Source organism: Mus caroli, chromosome 1 (genome assembly GCF_900094665.2).
Source record: "Mus caroli chromosome 1, CAROLI_EIJ_v1.1, whole genome shotgun sequence".
Classification (NCBI taxonomy): Eukaryota; Metazoa; Chordata; class Mammalia; order Rodentia; family Muridae; genus Mus; species Mus caroli.
In genome coordinates, this window is record NC_034570.1 from 57,558,575 (window position 1) to 57,584,081 (window position 25,507).

The following is a 25,507-nucleotide window of genomic DNA, read 5'->3' on the forward strand; positions in this document are numbered from 1 at the left end:
TTTCCTGTGACTCTTTTTTTTTTTTTAAGTTTTTAATGCTTTCCTGTTTAGAATTAGCTCATTTAAATAAAAGTTTTACAGATTATATTTTGTCTTCCTATATAAATTTTCATTTTTATGTCTTCTAATTAAGCTTGGTATGGATTAAAACAAATGTTTTTATAGAATCATTGTTTGGGTACCTTTATCACAAAATTTTTAATTGAAAGAAGCACTCCAAAGCCCAGCCAACTATTTCAAAATCCTGGCAAGCACTGGAATAGGTCTTATTCGTCAGTCTCACTTGAGAATGCTTTTAGGCACTGGGAGATCTTTCTTGACATATTTGAATATGTTGAGTTGGAGCACAGTCTTACTCACTTTTATTTTCTGTTCCCATGTGAAAACTTCCTGTTCTGAAAGATGCTTGTGGGGCACAGTCTCAAGGGAGAAATGATTTAAAGGGTGTACACCATCTATAGATATTTTAAGGCTCTTCTAAGGAGCTTGAAATGAGATTGATAACAATGAAGAAGTAATAACTGGCTTTGTTGTACTCTCTCAAATGTTTCCCACACATTTTCAACTCCGAAAACCCAGTATGGTCTTCCAATGGCGGTGGCACAAGTATTATCACAGAGCCTGGCTCAAAACCTTGGAATCCAGTGGGAACCTTCGAGCAGGAAGCCAAGTATGTACACTGACCTCTTACTCCAGTCCCCTTGTTGTTCTGTGTGTATTACGCATGCCCAGTCACCGAGAATACTTTATTTCTGTGCCACCGTGGTTTAATCATAGTGCATCTCATGCCTCAAAAAATAATCTTGAACATTTTGAGATCATTATTAGGCTATTGGAGGGGAATACATTTCTCTTTCAAAATTCATAAGCCCATCCTCCGTCAGCTCTGTCTTACATAGAGAACGTTGGGACGAGGTGGCATGGTAGTGGTACGCATATATTCTCCAGAGATTTAATCATTTGAGCATAGACACAAAATGACAGATATAGCTCTGTGGAGAGATTATCACAGATACAGTGCATTGGGAATGAGATCTACAGCATACAAGGAGCTCATATTTAAATGCTAACCACACTCACCCACAAGGTCATATCCAGAAGGTGAGCCCCTGTCTCCCCTAAGCAAAGCCTGCTGCTGGCCCTTTAAGCTTCAGATGCGTGGGCGCAGGACACATTTGTCCTCTGGTGCAGGTAGGTCCAAGAGGAGCTCATCCATGGCCCCTGACCCATGTGGCACCAAAGTAAGGCAAGGGACTGTTGAGGCCACTGTTTCCATTGAACAGATGAGAGAAGGAAGGGTAGGACTAACTTTTCAAGTGGGCTGAGGACTGAGGGAACGTCAGATATTTAGAAACCCATGGAAATATCTGGTTCCTTTTAAAATCAGGATAAAGTCCATATCTCATTTCTTTTAAAATCAGGATAAAATCCAACCCAAATTACAGTCCCCTTTGTGTGAGCACGGTAGTCAAATATAATCTTGGTACATTTTGTGGTAGAAAGCAAAGCATCACAATGGGACCTGGTGGAGAAAAAGAGCAGCACGTTCATCCATTGTTCATTTAATGAGAAAATAAGCTGAAATCCTCACTCTCTCATTATACATTGTCCTGAGAGCTAGGAGAAAAAACCCTCTCTTCCCACCCAGGCCTTCCCAGAGAAGAAAAGAAAAGTGCATTATCTCGCATGCTGTCCTCTATGTGACTGATAGGTAGTACTGTGGAGAAGTGGAAGGACATCCGCATCCATGCTCCTGAGTCCCTTTATGTCATTAAGGACCAAGTACGCACAGTCATGACAAGCACCCAGCAACATTCTCATAATCTCCACAAACTTTCATTTACTAAAATCTTGCTCAGACTATGTGCTTTCTCAAGGAAGTGGCCACCTCACTTTAAAGTTTCAGAAACTGACCCAGATAGCTCAGACTCGGGAAGAAGAACATTGAGTTCTGTAACTTAGTTGAAAGTCCTGGAGGCCAGTGCTGGGGTCAGTTGAGCTGTTATTGGACTGAATGGTGAAGTAGACTGGGATGAGATTGTTCCACTTCTCTGGCTGATCCTGGCCCTGACTCCAGCAAATTGAATTTTATTCTTTAGCTGGCCTGTGTCTGAAGGACTTCAGTGACATTGTGCTGTATTCATACAGACTGTCTGGGAATGCCAGCTATCTGAGCCCTAAAGCCATGCTGGGAGATAGGTAGACATCACTTCCATTCTAAAGCAGACACCCTGCCCCCCCCCACACACACAAAAAAAAAAGAAAGCTGAGTGTCTTCTCTATGGGACTCTCTCCTTGATTAAAAGATGGACTAGAATTCATCTTTTTGTTTCTAGCCAATGGTACTTCAAATAAACGTTGAATTTTAGAAATCTAATCAAGGTAACTGAGTAACAAAAATGAAGAGAGGACCAAGGTTGTTTTCCCCCTTAGGAAGCAATCTATACTCCAGGCGTAAGAACCCATTGAACTAAGGGACATAAAGGAGTCTTGACACTCTTTATTGAGGAAGTTTTGCAAGAAGTGGTGCAAACTGAAGCTGTGACTTTGTCTCCCCTCACCCCCTTTGTTGTTCTTGTTTCGTTGAGCTAGAATGTGAATGCATAGAGTCCTGGGGCGGCTGCATCATGGAAGAAACAGGGTAAGTCTGCATTACTCTTGCATGTGATGTATGCCCAATGCAAAAATGGCTGCATATATAATCATTAGAGACACAGTCTCTCAGGTACTGGTCTTTTAGGCTAAGCACTTAGTATAAATTCAATAATTAATTGTCTGATATTTTGAAACTGACAGTGCTAATTCACTTTATGTTTTAATTTTTAATTTAAGGTTGGGGAGAAAAGTGAAATGTATTAGCTACTTGTATTTATTAACCCTTACAGGAATCCCATGACTAAAAGCTTCTGCGTTTGGTGGCGGCATTAATCTTTTAATATACTTAGAATAAAAGCAGATGGTCTACCTGAAGCAGCCAGCGAAAATCAATTCAGTCATCCATTTACATTTTAAGGAACTTATAAATGCTAGTTTATGGTAATAAATTTGTAGCATATTGTTTGTAGAGTCAACAGAGTTTTTTGTTTTTTTTTTAAATAATTCAGAGTTACAATGCCTAAACAGAAGAGTCGCCAAGTGGTAGATAAGCACCATTACTTTCCTTGTCTTTCCTTGGTGGGCACTTGTGCACACGTGGCCTGAGACCTGGCACCACTGCTGTTTCCAGGAGACTCCCACACTATGTAGGCCATTGCCAGTAGGCATCGTAGCAGTGGTGAGAGTTTTCTTTCTTACTGTCTTTGCTCAGGCCAGACACTGGGAATTTTTTGTCCTACCATTGTTCTGCACTGATGCCAACGAAACCATCTCCTTCCCTGGGGGCCCTTCCTTCTTCTTCCATAGAGAGGAAAAAGTTTATGCAATTAGCTGTTACCCCTTCGATGCCAGAGCATATTCCTTGAAATGCAGTCTAACCTTGAAATGGTTGCCTTTTCGGGCCACATTATTTGTGCTCCACAGTTGAGTTTTTTATGATGATGCAGGCTTAATAGGTGCCATAGCAAAGACGCCATATATATGTTGCTTTTGTATGGCAATATTATTGCCTTTTAAATTGTCAATTTCTAAGTGAGTTTTGGATTGAATATTTATAGGCTGTAATAAACTATTTGAAGTTAATGAATATTTTCTCAAAGATATATTTGGTATACTTCTTGTAAGACATTGCTGTCAATAGAGGTGAATTTTAATTCTACACATACCCTCATACATAAAACTATTGCATTATATCCTAGAATGGCCTAATGCAGACATTCCCTGGGAACCAATGTGTATGATTTAGCTTAACCTCGTCGTGTGTATGATTGTCCCCTGTGTGCTGACATAGGGGTCTTAATTTGATTGAATAAATCACAGAGAGGTTCATTTTTTATTCATGCTAAATCATGAATATTGCTCAATAATTGTATTTGAAATGAAGAATAAAGAGCCATTGCTCACGGGAGCATTCCTTAATTCTTTTTTGCTGTGGGCATACACACTAATAACATATGCATGTATGATCCAGCATGATCCCACACATCCTTCAGGGTTTATTCATTTACTTACATTTTGGCTTGTTAAAGCCTGAGTAACACTGTCTTTAATCAACTGACCTTCCAGACTCTTCTCTGAAAAAGAAGGTTTAGTGGCTGCTGGACCCCCTTTATTCAGAGCAGAGTAAAGGAAAGCGAGGTTGCCTCTATTGAGACACAGTAAATAAAAATAATCAAACTTTAAAACCTAGCCTTGATTTAAGATTTTGTAGCAAACCTTTTAAATGACGTGTTTCGAGACAGACCAGGCAGGTGGTCGATAGCTTGGGAGTGACCAATCTCCTAGTCTGTGAAGGTTTTCATTTTCCTTTCTCCTATAGATTCCACCCCATAGATGTAGCAGCTTGTACCCAAGCATCTTACCAAATATTTGTGCTGATTCATCTACATCCAGGATGAACTTTCAGTGGTTTTTAATTTTCTTCTCTGATGATGGCTTTTGTGAATTTTTTTTTTACTTAATTGGTTCCTTGTTTCTTCAGGGTGTCCCACTCTCGAAAGTTCTCAAAGTGCAGCATTTTGGAGTACAGAGACTTTTTACAGAGAGGTGGCGGAGCATGTCTTTTCAATAGGCCAACTAAGGTTAGTAACTTGATTTTCCAATAGTAAGGATACGCCAAACATCAGAGAATGTTCTCAGAAAGCAAGTCTCATGTCACACAGTTCACTACATTGCTACAAGCTCCCTTCCTCAGCTTCCCAGACACTGCAAGTTCAGGTAGGAGCCACTAAACCCAACTGATAGATGCTCAGTTATAGAGAGCTGCTGCATGCTCAAGAGACCAAATTGAGCGTCAGTGTTCAGTGCTTGCTTGCAGTTCCCTAAAATGCAAAATTCTCCAGAATTTCATGTTGGTGTTTTCATTTTCCTGCTAAGACATAGGGAGTCAGAATGGAAAGAACTTGTCCTTGGATCACTTCTTTGCTAAGTCTCATTTAACCTTGGCATTCCTTCTGGAGACTTCGTTTTCTCCTCCTGAAAGTTTCCCCTACCATCTAGCTCCAACTCCTCCACTCTCTGGGGTGATCTGGTCCCAGGCAGAAAGCATTACTGATGTCAGCCAAGCGAAAAGTGGTCTTGGTCTAACATTTGCAAGTTCTAGAAATACCTCAAGTATTTCTACTACATTGTTCCCTTCCTCTGGAAACCCACGTTGTCAATGGCGTTTCATAAGAGTATATATAAACAAAATTGCAATTCCTCAAGCACAAACTTAAAGAAAATTATACATTTCCAGAAGAGATTTTTAGGAGTTTTCAGAAAACACATTTGACAGTAAAATTAAATTTTGAAAATCTTCTTTTGGCCCTCATGATATAAATATTTATTTCTTGCTGTAAGAAGCATGAACTTGTTTGATGATAAGATATGCTCCAGTTCCCTTGACATAGAACACAGCCAATCATCACACTTTCCTAAAGTTCAGCAGAGGCAGGATTCTCCAGCTGACAGGCTAATGCTTTTGCAGAAGGCGCTGCGTTTTTATAGGAGCCTTTTTGGGAATGAAGCAGGCCAGCAGTGGAAAAGACAGAACCGGCATTATTAGCAGATGGTATTGGAATTTGACCATGGAAAAAATTCACTTTTCCTTTAGAATAACACCTCACATGTCAGATAGAGTTCATTTGTATAGGGAATGTTCGATACTCTGCAAATTTAAAGAGTGGCAATATTGTGTTGACCTTCTCTTTAAAAAAAAAAAATCAGTCACCAAGGCAAACAAAGGATAGACTGATTTATTCCATACTCACAAGTGAGTGATACAGCTAGTTTCGGAATGACTGCTTGGAACCTGACATCCCTAGAAATCTCAGTAAAGCCAAAGCGCTGTAAATCTCAAGAGAACTGAGACGTTAAAAGTGACTGTGCACCATTAAAATAGGCTGCTCGGTCTTTCCTGGCAGTGACCTCTGGGCACAGAAACCAGAAGTCTTGAAGGCATCTGAAATGAGTAAGCTGTGTAATGAAGAACTCCTGTGAACTGGTGGCAGTTTTGAATTACATGGAGCACGGCTAGTGTTACCTTGTCCTGCAGCTGGCAGCGAGTTGTAAGCACTGTGCTTGAGGAGACAGCACTAGCTTGTTTGGAGAGGTTAAGGTCTCTGGAATATACACAAAGATCCGTCATTACATTTCTCAGATTACCTGTAAACAGGAAGAAAATTATCGTGGTAACTTGGGAATTTCACACCAAAAAACTATGTTTACATATTCAATCTCAGAAGTTACATACAGGACAGTTTCTCCTTTTAAACTACAAATTACAATGATCAAAAAAGAAGGCTTCGTGAGTTCCAGTAGAGTAGCTTGTATGTATAGTTTTTTATCCCCAGTGTTCTTAGTCAATGAATATATGCATAGGCAAGTGTTGCTTGGTATTTTCCGTTGATATGCATATTTTCTCTGCTTCAGAAATCTTCCCAGTTGCTGTGATTTACATCTGGTTTGAGATAGTGACCAAACTCAGGAAGGGGAAAGAACCCAAGAACTAACGCCTGGTACCAAATGTTGGCCATCTTTCTACTACCCTACCTTTTTCTGCATCCTCTTGCCTGCCAGTCAAAGGAGCATGGAGATTAATTAGCACTGTTGACTCCCACCCAACCCGGCTAGAACATTTCCTTACTTCTTATAATAGTTCCTTCCTGGAAGTAGTAGAAGCAAGTCTTTCTTATGTAGACTCAGTGGTAGATGACTGTTGCCCATAGTGTGTGTGGCTACTGGAGGCAAGCTTTTTCTCTGAAGTTCATGGCTCTGAGCATCTGTGTTGAGGTGTGCTATTCCAGACTCTCTCCTTCAGCCCCACACACCCAGAAGTGATAATCATTCCAGGAAAGTCCTCTCCCAGCCAGTAGGATATAGACACTTTTGACTTGAGTAAGCAACTTTCTCATCGATCCATCTATAGTATTATTATCCAGAAACAAGTTCATGGCACCGTGAGGGGGGATATTCTAGAAACTTCTTCTGCTATGAGTGCAGCAATGACTGAGAGATTTCTATTGATTCACATGGCTATTCATTAACTTAACATACTTAGTTTTTTTCTTTATGAGTATTAAGAGATTGGGTATTTGCATATAGTTAATTTATTGAAATTCCTAAGTTATTGAATTAATTTTCTTTTTACTCACAGATAATTCAAGGAATGCAATGGTGGGACTTTGTGCCAGACAATACAGATTTCTTTCCAATGAGTGGGATAGATTTGAGTCTCTGACAACATTGTTCTAAGCTTATTGGCATTTCCTTAGTTGTACATCACACATTTGGTTTTGACTAAACATATTTATCTTTCTGACAGTTTGGATGTCTTCTTGGCTGCCTTTAGTCAAGTCAGCAAATTAGATATCTATGAGTCTTATTAGTAATACATTTTACCTCCATTAGAAAACATGGAAAGCGATCTATTTTTCTTGACAGCTTAACTCCATAGTCAATCTAATGCTGGAGGTTGTCTCTCAAGACCCCACCAAGGAAATCCCCAGAGGTACCACATCCTTGCTAAGATGATTTTAAAGAGTTATTAATAAGCAAATAGCATATCACTTATTTTTTTTATATATATATATATATATATATATATATATATATATATTGACTCATCAGTTAAGAGAACTTGCTGTTCTTTCAGAATAGTGGAGTTTGGCTCCCTACACTGACACTAGGCAGCTTATAACTATTTGTAGCTGTAGTTCCAAGCAATCCAATGTTACTTTCTGACCTCTGCAACTACCCACATGTGTGTGTGTGCATATACTTACATAGGTACACACAGAACACACAAGTAAAAATGAATATAAAGTAATAATCACAGAAGATTCATATGATACAGACATGTATATGGCCAGCGTGATATATAGATTTTATGCAATAAATTCAAATGCTTTTCTTTGCATTCTCCATTCTCTTTCAGCTGTTTGAGCCCACGGAATGTGGAAATGGATATGTGGAGGCCGGGGAGGAATGCGACTGTGGTTTCCATGTGGTAGGTATAAGAGACTGTCTCTACTTCTAGCTCAGTTCATCCTCGAAGCTAAGAAGAACAACAGCGGAGAACAGACACGTTATCCTTCATTGTGGGGTCACTGCCTTCTTTTTTTTCTTTTTTTCCTGATTGCTATGATCAATGCTTTGTCCCAGCTCAGACACATAAGAATTAGTCATGTTGTTGTTGCAGCCGTGTCTGAAAAGCTTAATGGATTGTTCTAATCAAATTCCTGACCTTTAAAAAGTTAATTCAGAGCTCATATCCATCTCAGGCACCTTGTACAGAATCATGAGCATTTCCCATGCTGCATTTATTTTTTTTTCCTTTATGAGATAAAACCTGGGTATTAAGAACATGGTATAGTTACAGAGGCTTGTGTGGGGGTGCCTGTTAATGAATAATCATACTCATGGGAGATCACTCTGCTCAAAAACATGGCAGGAGTCTGTCATCATTTGAAGGGATTGATTTCTCTAAAATGTTAGCGGACTGATTATAGAACTCTTGTCATCTGATGCATAAACTGCACACGGAGGGAATACTGAACGGGCAGTGGTATGTTCCTGGTTTACTCAATGGAGTGTTTTCTCTAGGAATGCTATGGAGTTTGCTGTAAGAAGTGTTCACTCTCCAATGGGGCCCACTGCAGTGACGGCCCCTGCTGTAACAGCACCTCGTGTCTTGTGAGTCCCCTGGAAGTTTCATGTTTCTTTTCATTCCTTGACAAGTTAGCCAGCCGTGTCAGGATGTCTGTTGAGCTTTTGAGTGTCTTGATACACATTTATGCATGTTAGCTCAGTGATACTGGTAATTTTATTGAACTTTTGTGGACCACAACATGCGTCTCTTCTGTTATTCACTGTCTACTTTCTTATCCTCCCAGGCCTCTTCAAGGGGGTGTACCCACACCTACAGCCTCCAAACTAGACAAGTTACCCTCTTAACACAGACAAACAGATTAAATCATAGGACAAAAGAGGAAAAATTCTGTTGGTCTTTAAATTGAACAACCTACTTCCAACATTCATTTTTTAAAACTTACCCTAATTTGTTTTAGACACGTAGTATAAAAACTAGAGCTGATATCTCCCACTTGGCTTTTTGAATCTCATAATGTCAAGAAAGCTAGGTGAGGCAGTACTTACATTGGTCACATGTATGCATGTGTGTATGTGTGTGCTTGCATGTGGGGTGTGTGTGTGTGTGTGTGTGTGTGTGTGTAGAGTTTTCCACCTTCAGTGACTGACAGTTCTTTTCCAAAAGTTATTACCCCTTTATCTCATATGTTAGATCTATGACATTTCAAATAGCTATAAAAACTACATGATTTTATTGCTTTTTTTTCAGTACCAAGGGAGGTTCTACATCATGATATTCTATGAGATTTCAGCTTAATTTGTGCTTGCCTCATATTACATACCAAATGATAAATTGCTTGAGGCTAATGAGACTTCATATTTTTCCCATCCTTTGCCAGACAAACCAAATGGTTTGTTCATCATAGGCAGCCATGGATGCCTCTGAAGTTGATTTATATGAATTCATTGTAATTTTGTTGTATGTATTTATCTAAAGCACGATTAATATTCAAGCTAATGGACAAATTAGTTATGGTTGGTTATATGTGTGTGTGTATGTATATCCTTTAGAGAAATCTTCAATGTTTAATGACATTTTTTTTGTCCCTTTGTGTTAAACTAAACCAGTGTTCCTTCTTTACATAAATTTCATCACCTCGCTTTCTTACCTCAGTTTGTGGAGACGGTGGATTTTACAGTCTATATACGTAATGCCTGTTTGATGCTTACGTCAGTATGGGATGAGCTTCTGAGCCTCATTTCTTTCTTTTTTTTTTTCTTTTCTTTTTTTTTTTTTTTTGGTTTTTCCGAGACAGGGTCTCTCTGTGTAGCCCTGGCTGTCCTGGAACTCACTCTGTAGACAAGACTGGCCTCGAACTCAGAAATCCGCCTGCCTCTGCCTCCCAAGTGCTTGGATTAAAGGCGTGCGCCACCACTGCCTGGTCTGAGCCTCATTTCTAACCTGCAATATTTTTACAAATTTTGAAGCAGAGAGATGGGGATTATGATAAAGCCCAGGCTTGTGGGTAGATGCAGGAATGGCAGCGTGGTTGACTATGGTGAATGTTGCCTCCTAATGCTGTGCTTTGATTTATAGTTTCAGTCCCGAGGGTATGAATGCCGGGATGCCGTAAACAGCTGTGATATAACCGAGTACTGCACTGGAGACTCTGGCCAGGTATGGAAAACCACATTGTATCTTTTATATTGGGCAAGACATGTTTTAAATCCTTCAATAAAGACTGTGAGTATAGACCTATTTTAGTTTCTTTATTGTAGATTTGTTTTCTAGATATTTCTAGCTCTCTACCAAACTATTACTTCAGGAAGTTTTCTATCATATTTCAGGATTTTCATCTTTATCTCTCCTTTTTTTCTAAATTCCACCTTCATAAATATCTTTAGATGATTTATACTCAATTCATAAGATTTTTCTCCTTAGGTCCCCACATCTTACATGCTGTTTTCAAACATTTTGAACAATTTAAAAAAAAAAAACAAAACAAATTTTGGAAGGGAGCTGAGGTAGGAGACTGGGAGCAAACAAGCCCGCCATGGCTGGAAGCAGAAGGCCAGGTTTCTCCACCACTGCCGCAGTCCCTGCCTCTCGCCTCTGTGCTTTGGCAGGATTTTGGTCCATTAAAATGATTATAATCCTGTAATTAATATTGACTTCTTGATTCCATATTTGTATAGTTTTAGTGCTTTTTATTTATAGCATGTTATTTTATGGCCCTATTTGCCACTCAAATGAACATCTGTTGAGTTACTTGCCAAGTGCTGATGTAAATGCCAGGATATGGAAGGGAACATGAATGTGAGTTTTTCCTCTAGTGAAACTTAGATTCTGTTGTGTGTAGAAAGGCAAATAAGTTTCTCATATATATATTATTGTATCTCATTATATATACATATATATGTATATGTACATATATATGTATATGTACATATATATGTATATATACATATATACACACATATGTATATATACATATATGTGTATTTATATATACTATATAAAATATGTATGTGTATATATAAATACATACATGTATATATACATATATATTTTTAAGTATTTATATGATAAAATAAGGTACTGTGGAAAGAAAAATGTGGTGGGATATTAGGTTGGGGTAGTTGCTGTGGAAGGAGTTAGTTTCTAAGCAGCAAGCATAGAGGCGTGGTTTCTTCAAGATGTGGAATGAAAGCAGGTAGAGCTAGAGGACAGTAGCAAAGGTTCAAAGGATATCAGGATGCTGGCAAGAGGACCTGTATGCCCCAGTAAGGATTTGGGATTTCATTTGACTTTCGTTTTCTTTCGGATGTGTCTTCAGAAGGTTTTCCTGTGTTACTATCTTACTTTGTGATGGTATAATGCAAATTTATCAGTTGATTTCTTTTTACCCAGTCATTATCCATTAGATTTCAGTATTTTTTTTTATTGTTTTATCAGTAGAGATGTAAAGACTTTCATGCATTTGGAGGAATATCTCTCCTGCAGGGTTATCTCTGTAGGATATGTTCCCAGGACTGGACTTGCCAACTGCAAGGTAGACTCGTGTCCACTGGGGTCATGAAGAACATGGTGTATCTTTTTCAAGCCAAAAGATCATGCTATAAAAACAAAAATGACCAGCTTGAGTTATAGCCTTAACTTAATACAAGGGCCACATGTGTCTTCTAAGAGATCCTGGTTCAAACTGTAGCAGGTTACTGACACAATTGGTTTCAGCATGGCTTCCTTGCAGAGACAAGCCCCTTGATAGCGATAGCCTGAAGACGCACTGGACAGTGCTTGCTTCCCACCCACACTAGACTCTCTGGCTCAGAATGCCTAATTATTCTTCACCAGCTTATCACCCAATCAGTTCAGGGATGGGAGAGCAGAGTGCTTGGCATTGCACTGAATTGCTAGAAGAGAACATGAGAAGAGAAATAGAAAAGATGTTAATTAACCTTCAGGAAGGTCTTTATGTTATTACCCATGGCTCTGTTAATGATAGAGCACATGGAAATGTGTCCTGACTTTATTTATATGTCACTCTTGTGCATATGTTTCTCATATTTAAGTATGTAAATAGATTTCTTTATAATGACAGAGTACAAGAATTGTGGATTCTGTCTTTCATAGGTATATATATTCTGATATACCATTTGACTGTTACTTTTATAGGATAGTATTTTTTTTTATAACTACAATATATGTCCTTGACTCTCATGTTTAGCTGTTTTTTAGAAATACAGGTTTCCATTTCAAAATCTAATTCCTGAATTGCTTTGGAATCTGATGGAAATAGACTTTTAAAGTGGAGATATTGGGGCTGGGGAGAAAGCTAAGTGGATAAAGTGTTTGCAATGCAAACCTTAGGACCTGAGTTTGGATCCCCAACATCCCCATGAAAGCCAGATGTAGTGGCTGGCACATGCCTGTAATGCAGGCATGGGAGACAGAGACAAGAGAATTTCTGGGCAATCAGTCTAGTTAATTGGTGGATTTCCGGTTCAATGAGAAACCCTGTCTCAAAACATAGGTATGGAGAGTCATAAGAAGATACACAATATCACCTCTGATACCCATAGGCACACATAGATCATACCCTCATACCCTTATATATATACTCACACAGATATAATATATATGTATATACACACACTGAATATACACTGCACATATATCACTCATACACACTCATATACATACACAACATATATATGTATATATGTATATATGTATATAGATATGTATTCATATACACTACACAGACCTACAGAAAATACATAAAATAGGAGCTCTTTCCTCAACCTATTTTATTGTCTAAGAAATGAAGTTATTTTTCTTTTTACTTCATGTGTCTTTGGTAAAAATTGTATTGTTATTCTTTTAGTGGTACATTAGAATAAAATGCTATTTTATTAATAATTTAAAAATGTAAAAAAATAAAAATAAAAATGTGATTATCAGAATAAGCTCATAGTAGGTAGTTGAAGTAAAAGGACCTAAAATCCATAATTTTTCCTTCTATTTCGTAAGGGATAAGGAAGTTTGACTTTATTGATATTCAGAGTTTTTATGGAAATAGAACCCTACATCCCTGAGAACCATGATCCACCTGGCTGCATCACACCCTTATCCTTTTATTTCATGTTTTTAGTTAATTTTTATATTATCATTTACTGATATCTCTGAACACTGGTCTTCTTTTTTTTATTTAAACACAACAAAATAAAATATAATAAGAAAAAGAAACAAAAACCATCATATTGAAATTGGACAAGATCAGCTAACAGAAAAATAAAAGATCCCGGACAGAAGGGACAAGACTCACCCATTCACACATTTAGGGGTCTTTAATGGTGCTAAACTGAAAGCTACAGTATCCACAGAGGATTTACTGCAGACCCTGACAGGCCCTGCAGCTGCTACTCCAGTCTCTGAGTTCATATGAGCTTTGTTCAGTTGTTCTGTAGGGTCCTATTTTCCTGGTGTCTTTCGTCCCCTCTATCTCCCCCGCTTCTTTACCTCCTCTTCCTCAGGGTTCCCTGGGCTCTGAGGGGAAGGATTTGATGAAGGCATCTCATTTAGAACCATGTTGAACTTTCATTTTTCATTGCACAGTTTATGACAGAATAATCAATACTCAAGCAACTGAAAGAAATCCGTAGCAAGCAGGCGGTGACATAGTAAAGACATTTGAAAGCTGTGAAAATGGCCTTGGTGAGCACTGGAAATTAATGGGGGATTCCACAACTTAAAATAGGCACCGCTGAGATGGCTTCACTGAATCTTTCTGCAGGGCATCGGCATCCCCGGTGAACCCAGGAACAGTGGTGTTCAGATACCACAGACCATCACTTTACACGGAGAGGGCCCAGATTTGTTCCAGTTCTGAATATCCTTAGAGGAATGTTAGAACCTCTGGGTGATTCCCCCATTAAACATTGCAGTGATTAGCACCTTGCCTTAATAAGTATTCACTTGTTTGTTTGTTTGTTTGTTTACTTTTGAGGCTTGGTCTTACTTTGCAGGCCTGCCTGGCTATAATCCTTCCACCACAGCCTCCTGACTGTTAGGATTCCAAGTGTCCCAGTTACTTTTCTATAGCTTCGACAAGCGACAAGCGCCATGACTGAAACAACTTATAAAATACCTAAACAGTTTTACCAACTGGGGACTAAAGCATTCAAATATATGCACCCGCAGGGGGCATTTTCATTCAGATCAGCACCGCAGGTGTACATGGGCCACATCTGTCTAACAACTGGCTTTGTTTAGCCTAAACTAAAACCAGATTGATTAGAAATCACGGCACATGTACCTGTGGCAGTTTATAATGAGGATATATATATATCCCTCATCCCTCATTATAAACTCATATATTATATAAATAAATAAATACATACATACATATATATATGTATATGTATATATATGTATATGTATATATATGTATATGTATATATATGTATACATATATATGTATATATGTATACAGCAAAGCATTCTCCTTTTTCCCCCTTCCTTCTTAAGACATCACAAAAGTGATTTGCTTCTTCTAGGAGGCCCCAGCCCCCATTTCTATTTATTCTGGTTTTACTGGTTTTAGGGTAAGTGAATACTTTATGATAGTTGATTAATGAGATAATGATCCAGAAAGATGCAAGAGACCTGGAGATCTCTCTTGTGTGGTTTGCTTACTGTCAATTGTTGCCTCCCTGGAAGACACAGAACCAGGTAGTGAAGAGCTGTGGTGACTGCATCTGAAAGGGGCTTCAGCCTTTAGGAAGAAGATGCAGAACCGACATTTTATTGCTGTGTCCTGTAGTGTGTCACAGCTCCTGAGGAAAGCTGCAAGCATCCTTCATCTTTCTTGTGATGAACTCAATAAATGGCCCTATGCCTGCAGCATAAAATAACTTCATTTTACCAGTATGGGTGATCCATTCATTTTCTGAGTCAGCTAGTAGTAATTGAACACCCACCACATCCTGGTGGTGTTTTGTGCAGCAGGAAGCCAGAGAGAAAACCCGGCCTGCATGGAGCTCACATAATTGTGGGGGGCAGAAGCAAACAAACTAGGGAAATATATGGATTGTCAGGTGGTGGTAAGTGCAGTGGAGAAGGGGAAATGTAGAAAATGAGGAGCTGCCACTCTAAAGAAAGTGGTTAGAGAAGCTTTGAGAGGGTGAGAGTTAGCAAAATCCCTAAAGAGAAGATGAGCCCAGCAGGAAGCAGGCAGTGGCCTGCCGTCTCAGGGAATCACAGCAGCCATTGAGAGAGTTGGAAATGAGGCCAGCTAGGTGATGGGGTGTGGATGGGAGAAGCAGTTCACATGAAACTTGGAAGGCTATTCAGAATTTTTTGGGCAGGGGACCAACATGATCTGGTGTTCATATTTTTACGGATCTCTCTGGGAACAGGGAAACAGGGTGGAAGCAGGGAAGTTTGGGTCAGAGATTACAGGCCAGGTTTATAATGTTGGCAGCCTAGACCTGGGGTTAAATGGTAGACACTAAGGAAAAGAGTTGACATTGTGAAGTGAATCTGAGAGTTTGCAGTCACAATGGATCTCGTGTGTGAGACAAAAAGACACATGAAACACAGATGAAGAAGAACGGAGCACTGCTTTGGGACCTGAGATGTTGGGTTGAAAAGACATTTTCTGAGAAAATGGCGAATGGGAGGGACCTTAAACTTCTTTCTCCTTGTCCCATGGATATTTTTCTTTTGTATTTGCTTTCAACCTTATGGCCCCTGACCTTTACCCCACTCTCTTAAATGTTTAAAAAGTGCAACTGGAGTTATTCTGGAAAGCTTCTGGAGAAAATGAAGTGTACTTTAAAATGGTCTCATAGATGGTTTGGTTGAAAGAGCAGCAGCAGCAGCAGCAGCAGCAGCAGCAGCAGCAAGCCCTACTTCACCACAGATTATTCTAGTAACAAGTCTGGCTGGAGAGGCCAGAGGGATACCGCACTTACACTGATTACATTGTGCTTCAAGACTGTTCCTCTTGCTTTTGCAGCAATGTCCCATACGCACATGTCATAATGTCACATGCAGATTTGACATTTACAAGGAGCTGCACAAGGTCTTGCAAATTAGTTCTTAATGTGTCCACTCCTCCGCAGTGAACTGATTCCTTCCCCTTGCTGCCCGTTTTAGGCCCTTCTGCTTGTAGCTCCTTGACAAGTGAACATTACTTGCTATCGAGCCCATCTCCTGGTAAACAGAAAAACATAAAAAGAATTAACTGTGTTAGACTTTATTCATTAATGATAGAATTAAATTAAGTAATCCATTAATGGCATTAAGTATGTTTTTCCGAATGTTCCTAATTGTACATTTACTCTCTCTCTCTCTCTCGTATTATATTAAATACATTTTCTGAAAATTTTTATGCATCTGTACATCAACTAAAAAGATAATATTTTTCAGTGCCCACCGAACCTCCATAAACAAGATGGCTATAGCTGCAATCAAAATCAGGTAAGCAGGGCTCTCAGATTTCAAGGCAATTCAGAAGGGATTAGTGTCATTTTCCCCGCCCGACTTTCCATACATGTAACTTGGGAAGAAAGTTTACTGAAGTAAATTGCAGTCAGGGGCTGGCTTCCATCAGTTTTTATTTCCTTCCAAATATTACATCTGTCTAACCAGCTACAGATTGTCCAGATTGAAGGAAAAGGAGAAGACCACAGTGGCTGAGGAAGCGAGGGGTCTCATTTGCTGAGTTGTAACCATCCTTAAATAATTTCAGCTTGTCTATTTAGTAAAAAATAAATAAAAAATAAAAAAGACAATATTTTATAAGCCTTTTCCCAAAGTCAGTATTACTATTCTCAGCATTCACGGATAAGAGTAGCTAAGTCATTTTGTTCTCACTTTCACAATGGTACAATTTTTTGTTCCCCATGGAAATTTAAGTTTCAAGATTTATTTTACATTTAAAAAGATGTGCTGTGCTGTGTGCCCAGAGCTTTACATTTTAATGTGGTGGAGCTTCTACTTCTTTGATAACTTTATGTTTCTTATTGGCCACTGTGAAAAGGCTTGCTTGTGGAATGAGGAGAACTTTGTGTAACTCACCCAGAGCAGGACTTTGTTGTCAGATTTTGGGGACAATGGCCCCGTGCCCTGTGACTCACAATGTGTGTGTTCTTTCTCTCAGGGTCGCTGCTACAATGGCGAGTGCAAGACAAGGGACAATCAATGCCAGTACATCTGGGGGACAAGTAGGTGGCATCTTCTGGCCTGATGGCCACACACAGTTTCTTTCCGTGGTTCTGTTCTTCCAGTCTGTGACAGAGATACATAGCATGAAGTGATGTGAAAGAAAAGTCCAGCAAAGGAGGAGAGTAAAGAGATAGCATAAACGTTAGGCACGGGCCTGCAGGGGTAGTGCAGGGGTAGCAGGCAAGAGAGGCTTTGGGTTCAATTCCCAATACACCTCAAATAAAGCTGCGAATGCAAAGACCATGGGAACAGATATCCAAGTGAGAAATTGTCATGGAAACTGAATTGCCTTTCATTGACCATGGCTGTTAAATACAGAGTGCTGCAGCTACCTGAGGCAACAGGGTTGAGTGTCCTGGTTATAGCTATAGCTGTGCCATAGCCATAACTGTCTGGCCACTTGCATAATTGCATAGTTTACTTTGTACCTTTCTGTTTTATCTTGTGTGAGTAGCAGGCATGGTTTTTGGTTTTGAGGGTTTTGTTTGTTTGTTTGGTTGGTTTTTTGTTTTTGTTTTTGTTTTTGTTCTGTTTTGTTTTTGAGGGTTTTTGTTTGTTTGTTTTGGTTCTTTTGTTTTAGTTGTCTGTAATTCAGTGTCAGTGATCATATGCAGGAATTTCTTTGGTAGCAGGCAGGATCATGGTAATGAGTTTCAGACACTGCCTAAAAGCTAATACACACATCTAATGTGATCTTCATTTTGATTCATGAGGACCACATATGAATTGACCTACTTTGCTTTATGATAATAAAAAAAAACCACTGATATAACTAACATTGGGAGGAAAAGACTCACATCGCACTCCACCATGAGGAAAATGAGGGCAGGAACTCCCAGCAGGAACCTGGAGGCAGGAACTGAAGCAGAGATCATGGAGGAGCAATGCTGACTGGCTTGTCCTCAAGAAGGGCTCAGTCTGCTTCCCTCCTCCCTCTCTTCCTTCCTCCCTTTCTACTTTTGATTATATTTTCATTTATTTATTTTGATACATATATTTATATTTGTAAGTTTGAAAATGATTTTCCTTTTCTTTGTTTACCTATATCATATTTTATTTTATTTTATTTTACTTATTCACTTTACATTTCTCTCACTGCCCCCTCCCAGTCACCGCCTCCCACAATCCTTCCCTGTCCCTCTTCCCTTGCCCCCTCCCCTTATCCTCTGAGCGAGTGAGGGCCTCCTTGGGTATTCCCCCACCCATCCTGACAGTCTGCTTTCTTATACAGTTGAGCAGCCCCTGCCCAGGAGAGGCACCACCAACAGTGGCTGGGCCGTCCCTCATCAAGCACTAGTCAAGAAAATGCCCTCCAAACTTGCCAGTCTCATGGAGACAGTTTTTCAATTGAACTTACTTCTTCCAAACTGACTCTATTTTGTGTCAAATTGACAAACACCCCCTTGACAGAGAAGCAGAGAGATGAGACTTACTAGCTAGCTAAAGCTGGCTCTTCCAAAATGGAAGAAAGTACACAAAAGAGGTCACGTGAATGATTTCTGGTTTTGGCCGGTGTTGTTCGTGTGACATAATTTAACTTCACTGCTTCAGTGCTTTACCTAAGGGTAAAGATACTAAGGACATAAAATTCTTCTTAAAATTTAAATATCAAAACTCAAGGGCTGATATAAAATCTAAGCCGAGCCAGGCATGTTGGTTCATGCCTGTGATCTCAGCATTTGGGAAGTTGAAGGAGAAGATTACTAGTAGTTATAGGTCAGCTTGTACTACAGACTGAGTTCCAGGCCTGGTGGATCATCTCAAAACGATTTAAAAAGACCCAGCAACCTCAGGGCTCTGAAACCTTCAAATTAATCCCCAAATATTAACATAAACAGGATTAAGAGGGCTGGAGAGACAGCACTGCCCTTAAGAGCACCCGTTGCTCTTCCAGAGAACTGGGCTCAAATTCCAGCCCCCACATGGCAGTTCACAACTATTAGTAACTCCAATTCCAAGAGATCTGATGCTTGCTTCTGGCTTCCTTGGGCACTGCATGCACATGGTCTATAGCCTCACTTCTAGGCACAACACCCATACACATAAAACATAAAACTGGTCACTCTAAAACCCACCAGCCGGGTCTGGTTAGAGATTTCTCCCATTGCAGACTGAGCTATGTTGGAGCCTTTTTGCACCAGCTCACAAAAGCCACTGAAGTTTGGAAGTTTTGATAAATCAGCAAAGGGCACATTCAGAGCTTGAAATCAGCGCTTGCTTGTTTCCATCGTAGGAACAGGCAATCAAGGTTCCTTTTTGTCCTCTTTCTGGGAGGCAGTTGATAGACAGGTTTGTGGCACCCCACTGAGTGTGAGTGGCCTGGAGAATAAAATGTGTTTTCTTCTCTCCTCCATCTCTGATAGAGGCTGCGGGGTCAGACAAGTTCTGCTATGAAAAGCTGAACACGGAAGGCACTGAGAAGGGCAATTGTGGAAAGGATGGAGACCGGTGGATCCCGTGCAGCAAGCAGTGAGTGGGTGGACCCCCCGGGGGATAGCAACAGCTTACAGAAGGATGCCGAAGTAAAGGGAATGAAAGTAGGGACTTGTGGATGTGCAGTGTGTGCATCCTATATGAACTGTCAAAGGGTTAGCGACATAATGCTCTACTAAAAATAAAAATAGGTAAATGTTAAAAGTAGAGAAAAAGCATAAAATAAACTATACTGCTCTGGACCTTCTTGTACATACAGCCTGTGTATATTGTCTCTATCTCTCTGGGAGATGTACTTAGCAAAATGATTGCCAGGTCCCAGGGATGCATATTTTCATTGTTATCAGATGACATAAAATGGTTGTGCACTAGGAAACTCTCCTGTAATGTATGCTGTCTTCACCAATAAGTGATCTTAGCAGATTTATAATGATTATCAGCTCTGGTGGGTGGGGACTGCTGTCGTGGCCTGGTTTTAATCTGCATTTCCACATTTCCATGCCCCGTGGGCTGTGGACTTCCGTCTTAGCGACTTGACACTTCACTTGTTTGTCGTCACTCTGTATGACTCATTGTTTATTGAACAGCTAGGCTAGGGTGGAGGTAGAGATGTCCTCATGACAGATGAGTCATGCGATGTCACCAAGGATGCAGACCAGTGCTCCCCTTCTGCTTTATTGTGTTGACGTCTAAAATCTTACTCTTGTGAGCTCACAGTTGCAAGGCAGATGCAAAAGCTGTACATTCAAAGGTGGATCTTCTCCATGTTCTGGCTTTTCCTCACATCCATTTCTAGGCAGGCTGTGCTGCCCTCCGCTCTAGAGTCGGGAGGAGGGATGCACAGGGCAGGAGATGTCAGGAACAGGAGCACACTGCTACTGATTGAGAATATTGCTGGTCTTTCTTTCAACAGTGCACACTTCACTGCCATGAGTGAAGCTGTGCTCCTCTAGGTAAGGAAGTGGGGCTGGCACAGCTAGGACAGTGTCTGAGTGCATTTATTCTGCAATGAAGGGACTATTGAGGGACCTGAGGGCTGGAGATAAGGCTCTAGTGTAGACTGATTGCCTGGTGTCTGAAAGGCTCTGCATTTAGTTCCCAGAACTGGAACATGTAAACACTAATGTATGTGTAATGGTGTTTTGAGCTGGATTCCTCCTGTCTTCTGCCTTCTCAAACCCGTGCAGTGATGTATTCTGTGGATTTCTGCTTTGCACCAATCTTACCCGAGCTCCACGTATCGGTCAACTTCAAGGAGAGATCATCCCGACTTCCTTCTATCATCAAGGCCGAGTGATTGACTGCAGGTAACAGATAGAAGTCAGGAAACCCAGGAAAGAACGGTGATTGCAGGTCTCAAACAAGAAAAAGCTGAAAACATCGAAGAGCAAAGATTTTGTAGTTCTCATCTTTTCCTCCCACGTGAAGAACCACTTTAAAGAGTAGTATATTGATTTGCAAAATTTCACTTGCCTAAAATCATAGTGGTTATCAGTAGTTAAGACTGTTTTTCCAAATCACAATCTTAGGAATAGAGAGTTACGCTCCAAGTTATAACCCATCCACCAAAAGCTCACGGTTAGAAGTGTTCAGATGTTAGAATGTTTGTAAGTGCACAACGAGGTAGCATGAGAATGGGACCCAACACTAAGCATGGGATTTTTTTTTCCACTTATACCTTATACACACCGGCTGAAGGAAATTCAATCATTTGTGCATCTATTTTGTTGACATAGGAACCATGTGTATTCATTGAAATACCTCCATCCAAGCATACAGCAGCTGTTAATTATGTCCAACCACCCCTCCGTACCCTGCTTCACAGTCCCAATCCCTATTCCTCTCAGTTCTGCCATGAAGCCAACGTTTACAGGGTGATGCCTTTGAGAGAGGCTGTGCTCATCTTTCTGTGTGGAACTTAGTTTACATCTCTTCTGAAAACGACAGACTTCATTCTGCTTTGTGGCTGATACTGTTATGTACACACTATATCTCCTATATCTATTTCCTTTGATGGCTAGCTAGACTGATTCTATATCCTGGCTATTGTGATAATGCCACAGGAAATATATAGTAGTACTATCTGGTATCTAAAAGAACCCCCCATGCTGTTCTGGAGACTGTACTAATTTATGTTCCCACTCCCAGTGCATTAAGGGTCTTTTTTCTTCTGACTCTAGCCTGCATTTGTAATTATTTTTTAAATGACAACTGCTTTAAGTGAATTGAGATGACATCTAATTGCGTTTCGAGCTGCAGGTCCCTAAGTCATTTTGAACTTGCCTGTATTTATTGGCCATTTATGTTTCTTCTGAGCAGTGATTTTTTTCCCCCAGTACTTTTAGTGTGCCTGCATTTTAACTGTGACTGTGTTTTAAGTGGATGTTTCCACTCAGGGCATCCTATAAGTACTCATAAAATTTCACATTTTGAAGCATTTCAGAGTTCAATGTTTTGGATTAGGGATACTCAATCCCTGAACTCATTTTTTCTCGGGCTAAAAATTTTGAGCATTGCAGTATATCACTATTTGAATACTGTGCTTCATTTTTCATAAAACATCCGGTTTAAGCAGGATTTTATGTCGCATGTATCTGGTTTAGAGGATGCCCTAATAAGTACCCAAGCACATACAGATAATAGACATTAAATATTTTTATTGGTGTTATCACACACACCCTTTTTCATATCCATTCATCTATGCACACATAGCACATAGACAAGAGGCTTGCATTTTCAGCCAGGAAGCTGCATTACGTCACAAGTAAGAGCCATTGCTTTCAGAGTTACCATGGTTCTATGGTGGCGCTCTCTTGTTCAGAGGCCCTGCTGTTAAAACATCTTTGGGATCCTACCACAGAACTGACACAGTTCTTGTCCCTTTATTTTCACTCTCCCAGAATTTCAAACCACCTTTTAATGGGAGTGAATAAATGTTTGAAATTACCCAAGAGTAATTCTGCACAATTTCATGATATCTTGGTCAGATAACTGCTACTTTCCCATCTTGTTGAGTGGCTCTAAAGGTAATTTTAACTAGGCCTCAGAGAAGAAGCCCCTCCCTGGGAAACGTCTGTAGATATTGTGTCTAGACCTTCCATGTACACAAGCGCTCTTCCAGCGTGTGTTACCTCACCTTTCTTTAATAGCCTTGCTGAACTATAAGGCTATATTACAAACTACCATATTGGTAAAACATTCAGCAAGACTCTTCGTTAATAATAATTATATCCAGTTTCTAATTATTATCGAAATTCTAATTACCCCTAATGTTGAAGCATACAAGGTAAGCACTAGTAAAGACCTGGCTTTCTCCTTTCAGTTGTGATAGCTCAATCCTTTGAGGTAATAGTAATGATTTTCAAATCAAATACAACCTTGCTTTGCTGTGTTTGCTCAGCATTATTTACCTCCCATACTATATTTTCCCCACCAGGCCTTGGAGAATCAATGACACACTTTCTTCTCGGTCTACACAAACACCTTTCACTTATCCTTAATATTGAGAACACCCAAAGAGGTAGAATATTTCCTGCTGATAATTGTTGTTCCTGATGATGTGTGCTGTAAATGATAACAAAAGGCGGTTTCTTTCTTGGACTTTTATTAAAGATAGGTGGGAGGGAAGAAAAGTCTCAAATAAACCCTTGCTCACTGTAACAGTCTCTCCGTTTCACGAATGGCAAGCCTTGTATGGGCTGGCTCTGTGTTGTTGGATAGTGTGGTGCTTATGTTTATGTGGGTCACTGTTGAGGTGTGGTCTTTTGCTATGTATTGTAATGCTGCATACTGGCTTTGGTTGTCCCCAGGAAGGAGGAGATTCTTACCTTGCCCCCCAAGTTAGCCCTGACTGGTAAATAAAGATGCTCATAGCCTATACTGAGGCAGAAGAGAGTAGGTGGAGTTTCAGTTCCTGGTCTTGGGATCTGAGGCAGGAGACCATGGGAGATAAGGAAGAAGGTGGAGAGAGGAGAAGATGGCATTGGGTAGGTGAGTCATGAAAAAAATGGCCAGGAAGGTTGGCCAGCTGGAGATAAGAGTAGCCCAGATAGATAGATAACAGAAAATTATAACTCAGGGTTATTGATAGGGAAGTAAACATTAATAGCTTAGAGGGTGGATATCTGCCCAGGTTTGATGGTGTGACGGCTTCTCGTAAACATAAAGGGTTGTGACTTTTATCTGGGCACTGAATGATCAAAGGTGGGGTAGAACTGAGCCCCACCCCATTGAGATGAATTATTTAATACAACAGATCACTGTCTGCTTTCAGTGGTGCTCACGTAGTTTTAGACGATGATACAGACGTGGGTTATGTTGAAGATGGGACTCCGTGTGGCCCCTCCATGATGTGCTTAGATCGGAAATGCCTACAGATTCAAGCCCTGAATATGAGCAGCTGCCCACTTGACTCAAAGGGTAAAGTCTGCTCAGGCCACGGGGTAAGTAAACATCAGGGTGATGGTTTGACCTTCATTGTCTGGGACCCTGAGCTCACAGTGACATGGTAGTCAGACACGGACATTACTTTATATATATATATATATATATATATATATATATATATTTTTTTTTTTATTACATCTTTTCCTCAATTACATTTCCAATGCTATCCCAAAAGTCCCCCATATCCCCCCCACTTCCCTACCCACCCATTCCCAGTTTTTTGGCCCTGGCATTCCCCTGTACTGGGGCATATAAAGTTTGCATGACAGACATTTCTTACTGAGACTGTGGCCAGTTTCTGTGCCCTGATTATCATCATATTCTGAGTGCCTTCATCTGCTAAAATAGACGTTTATAAATTAATTTGAATTATTTATGTGTATGGATCACCTTCTCCAGATATAACTCGACATCAACACAGAGAGACAGGCAGGTGACACAGAGGAGAGCAAGGTGACAGGACCAGGAAGCTTTTCTCCTGGTGATGCTTGGTTAAAGCACAAGCTCACAGGGAGGCCAGGTAGCCTGGTGTGCTGATCACTTTGCTTGTTGACATATATATATATATATATATATATATATATATATATATATATATATGTGTGTGTGTGTGTGTGTGTGTGTGTGTGTGTATGTATATTTATACAACATAAGTAACTCCAGAGAGGAGGGGGTGGCTTGACTCATGGTTCAAGGGACACAGTCCAGCATGCTGGGGATGGTGTGGCAGCCAGGAACTTATTCCTCCTATTTGTCAGAGCAGGAAGCAAAGGCAAGAACCACGGGTGCTTAACTAACTTCTTTTTTCTTCAGACTCGGACCCCATTCCATGGGGTGGCACTGGGGTCCCCATTCAGGTGGGGCCTTTCTCCTATAGCTGATCCTTCAGAAACACACTCAGATACATGCCCCCCCCCCAAAGGTGTGCCTTACTCATGTCCTTTAGGTATTTATTAATCCCAAGAAGATGACATTGAAGTCAGCCATCCTATCTAGTGACTTAAGAACACGAATTCAGGGGCTAGAAAGAGTTTTGATTTAGATCCTGGCTCTGCTCCGTTATGTCTTAGTGACTCTGGGTGGGTACTTACCCTCTCTCAGCCCTTAGCTGATGATGGAGTGCAGAGTGAGGGAGAAGCTCGTCGTGATGTTAGAAGCAGAGGAGCTTGACACATAATGAGTGTTCAGTACCATTTCTATCCAAAATAAAATCACCAGATAGACTTTTTA

At 40.2% G+C, this 25,507-nt stretch overlaps 1 protein-coding gene across 4 annotated transcripts in view; it reads left to right on the forward strand.

The window, feature by feature from the left end:
• Nucleotides 1-25,507, forward strand: part of Adam23 (ADAM metallopeptidase domain 23) — a 149,964-nt gene that overhangs the window by 101,380 nt on the left and 23,077 nt on the right. For all 4 annotated transcript variants that reach the window (XM_029477522.1, XM_029477539.1, XM_029477536.1 and 1 more), the window contains exons 13-23: nucleotides 580-670; nucleotides 2,593-2,641; nucleotides 4,577-4,676; nucleotides 8,012-8,083; nucleotides 8,680-8,769; nucleotides 10,262-10,342; nucleotides 16,601-16,651; nucleotides 17,334-17,397; nucleotides 19,762-19,867; nucleotides 21,019-21,138; nucleotides 24,105-24,273. In XM_029477522.1, coding sequence (XP_029333382.1) covers nucleotides 580-670; nucleotides 2,593-2,641; nucleotides 4,577-4,676; nucleotides 8,012-8,083; nucleotides 8,680-8,769; nucleotides 10,262-10,342; nucleotides 16,601-16,651; nucleotides 17,334-17,397; nucleotides 19,762-19,867; nucleotides 21,019-21,138; nucleotides 24,105-24,273 — 993 coding nt within the window. The remainder of the gene's footprint in view (nucleotides 1-579; nucleotides 671-2,592; nucleotides 2,642-4,576; nucleotides 4,677-8,011; nucleotides 8,084-8,679; nucleotides 8,770-10,261; nucleotides 10,343-16,600; nucleotides 16,652-17,333; nucleotides 17,398-19,761; nucleotides 19,868-21,018; nucleotides 21,139-24,104; nucleotides 24,274-25,507) is intronic.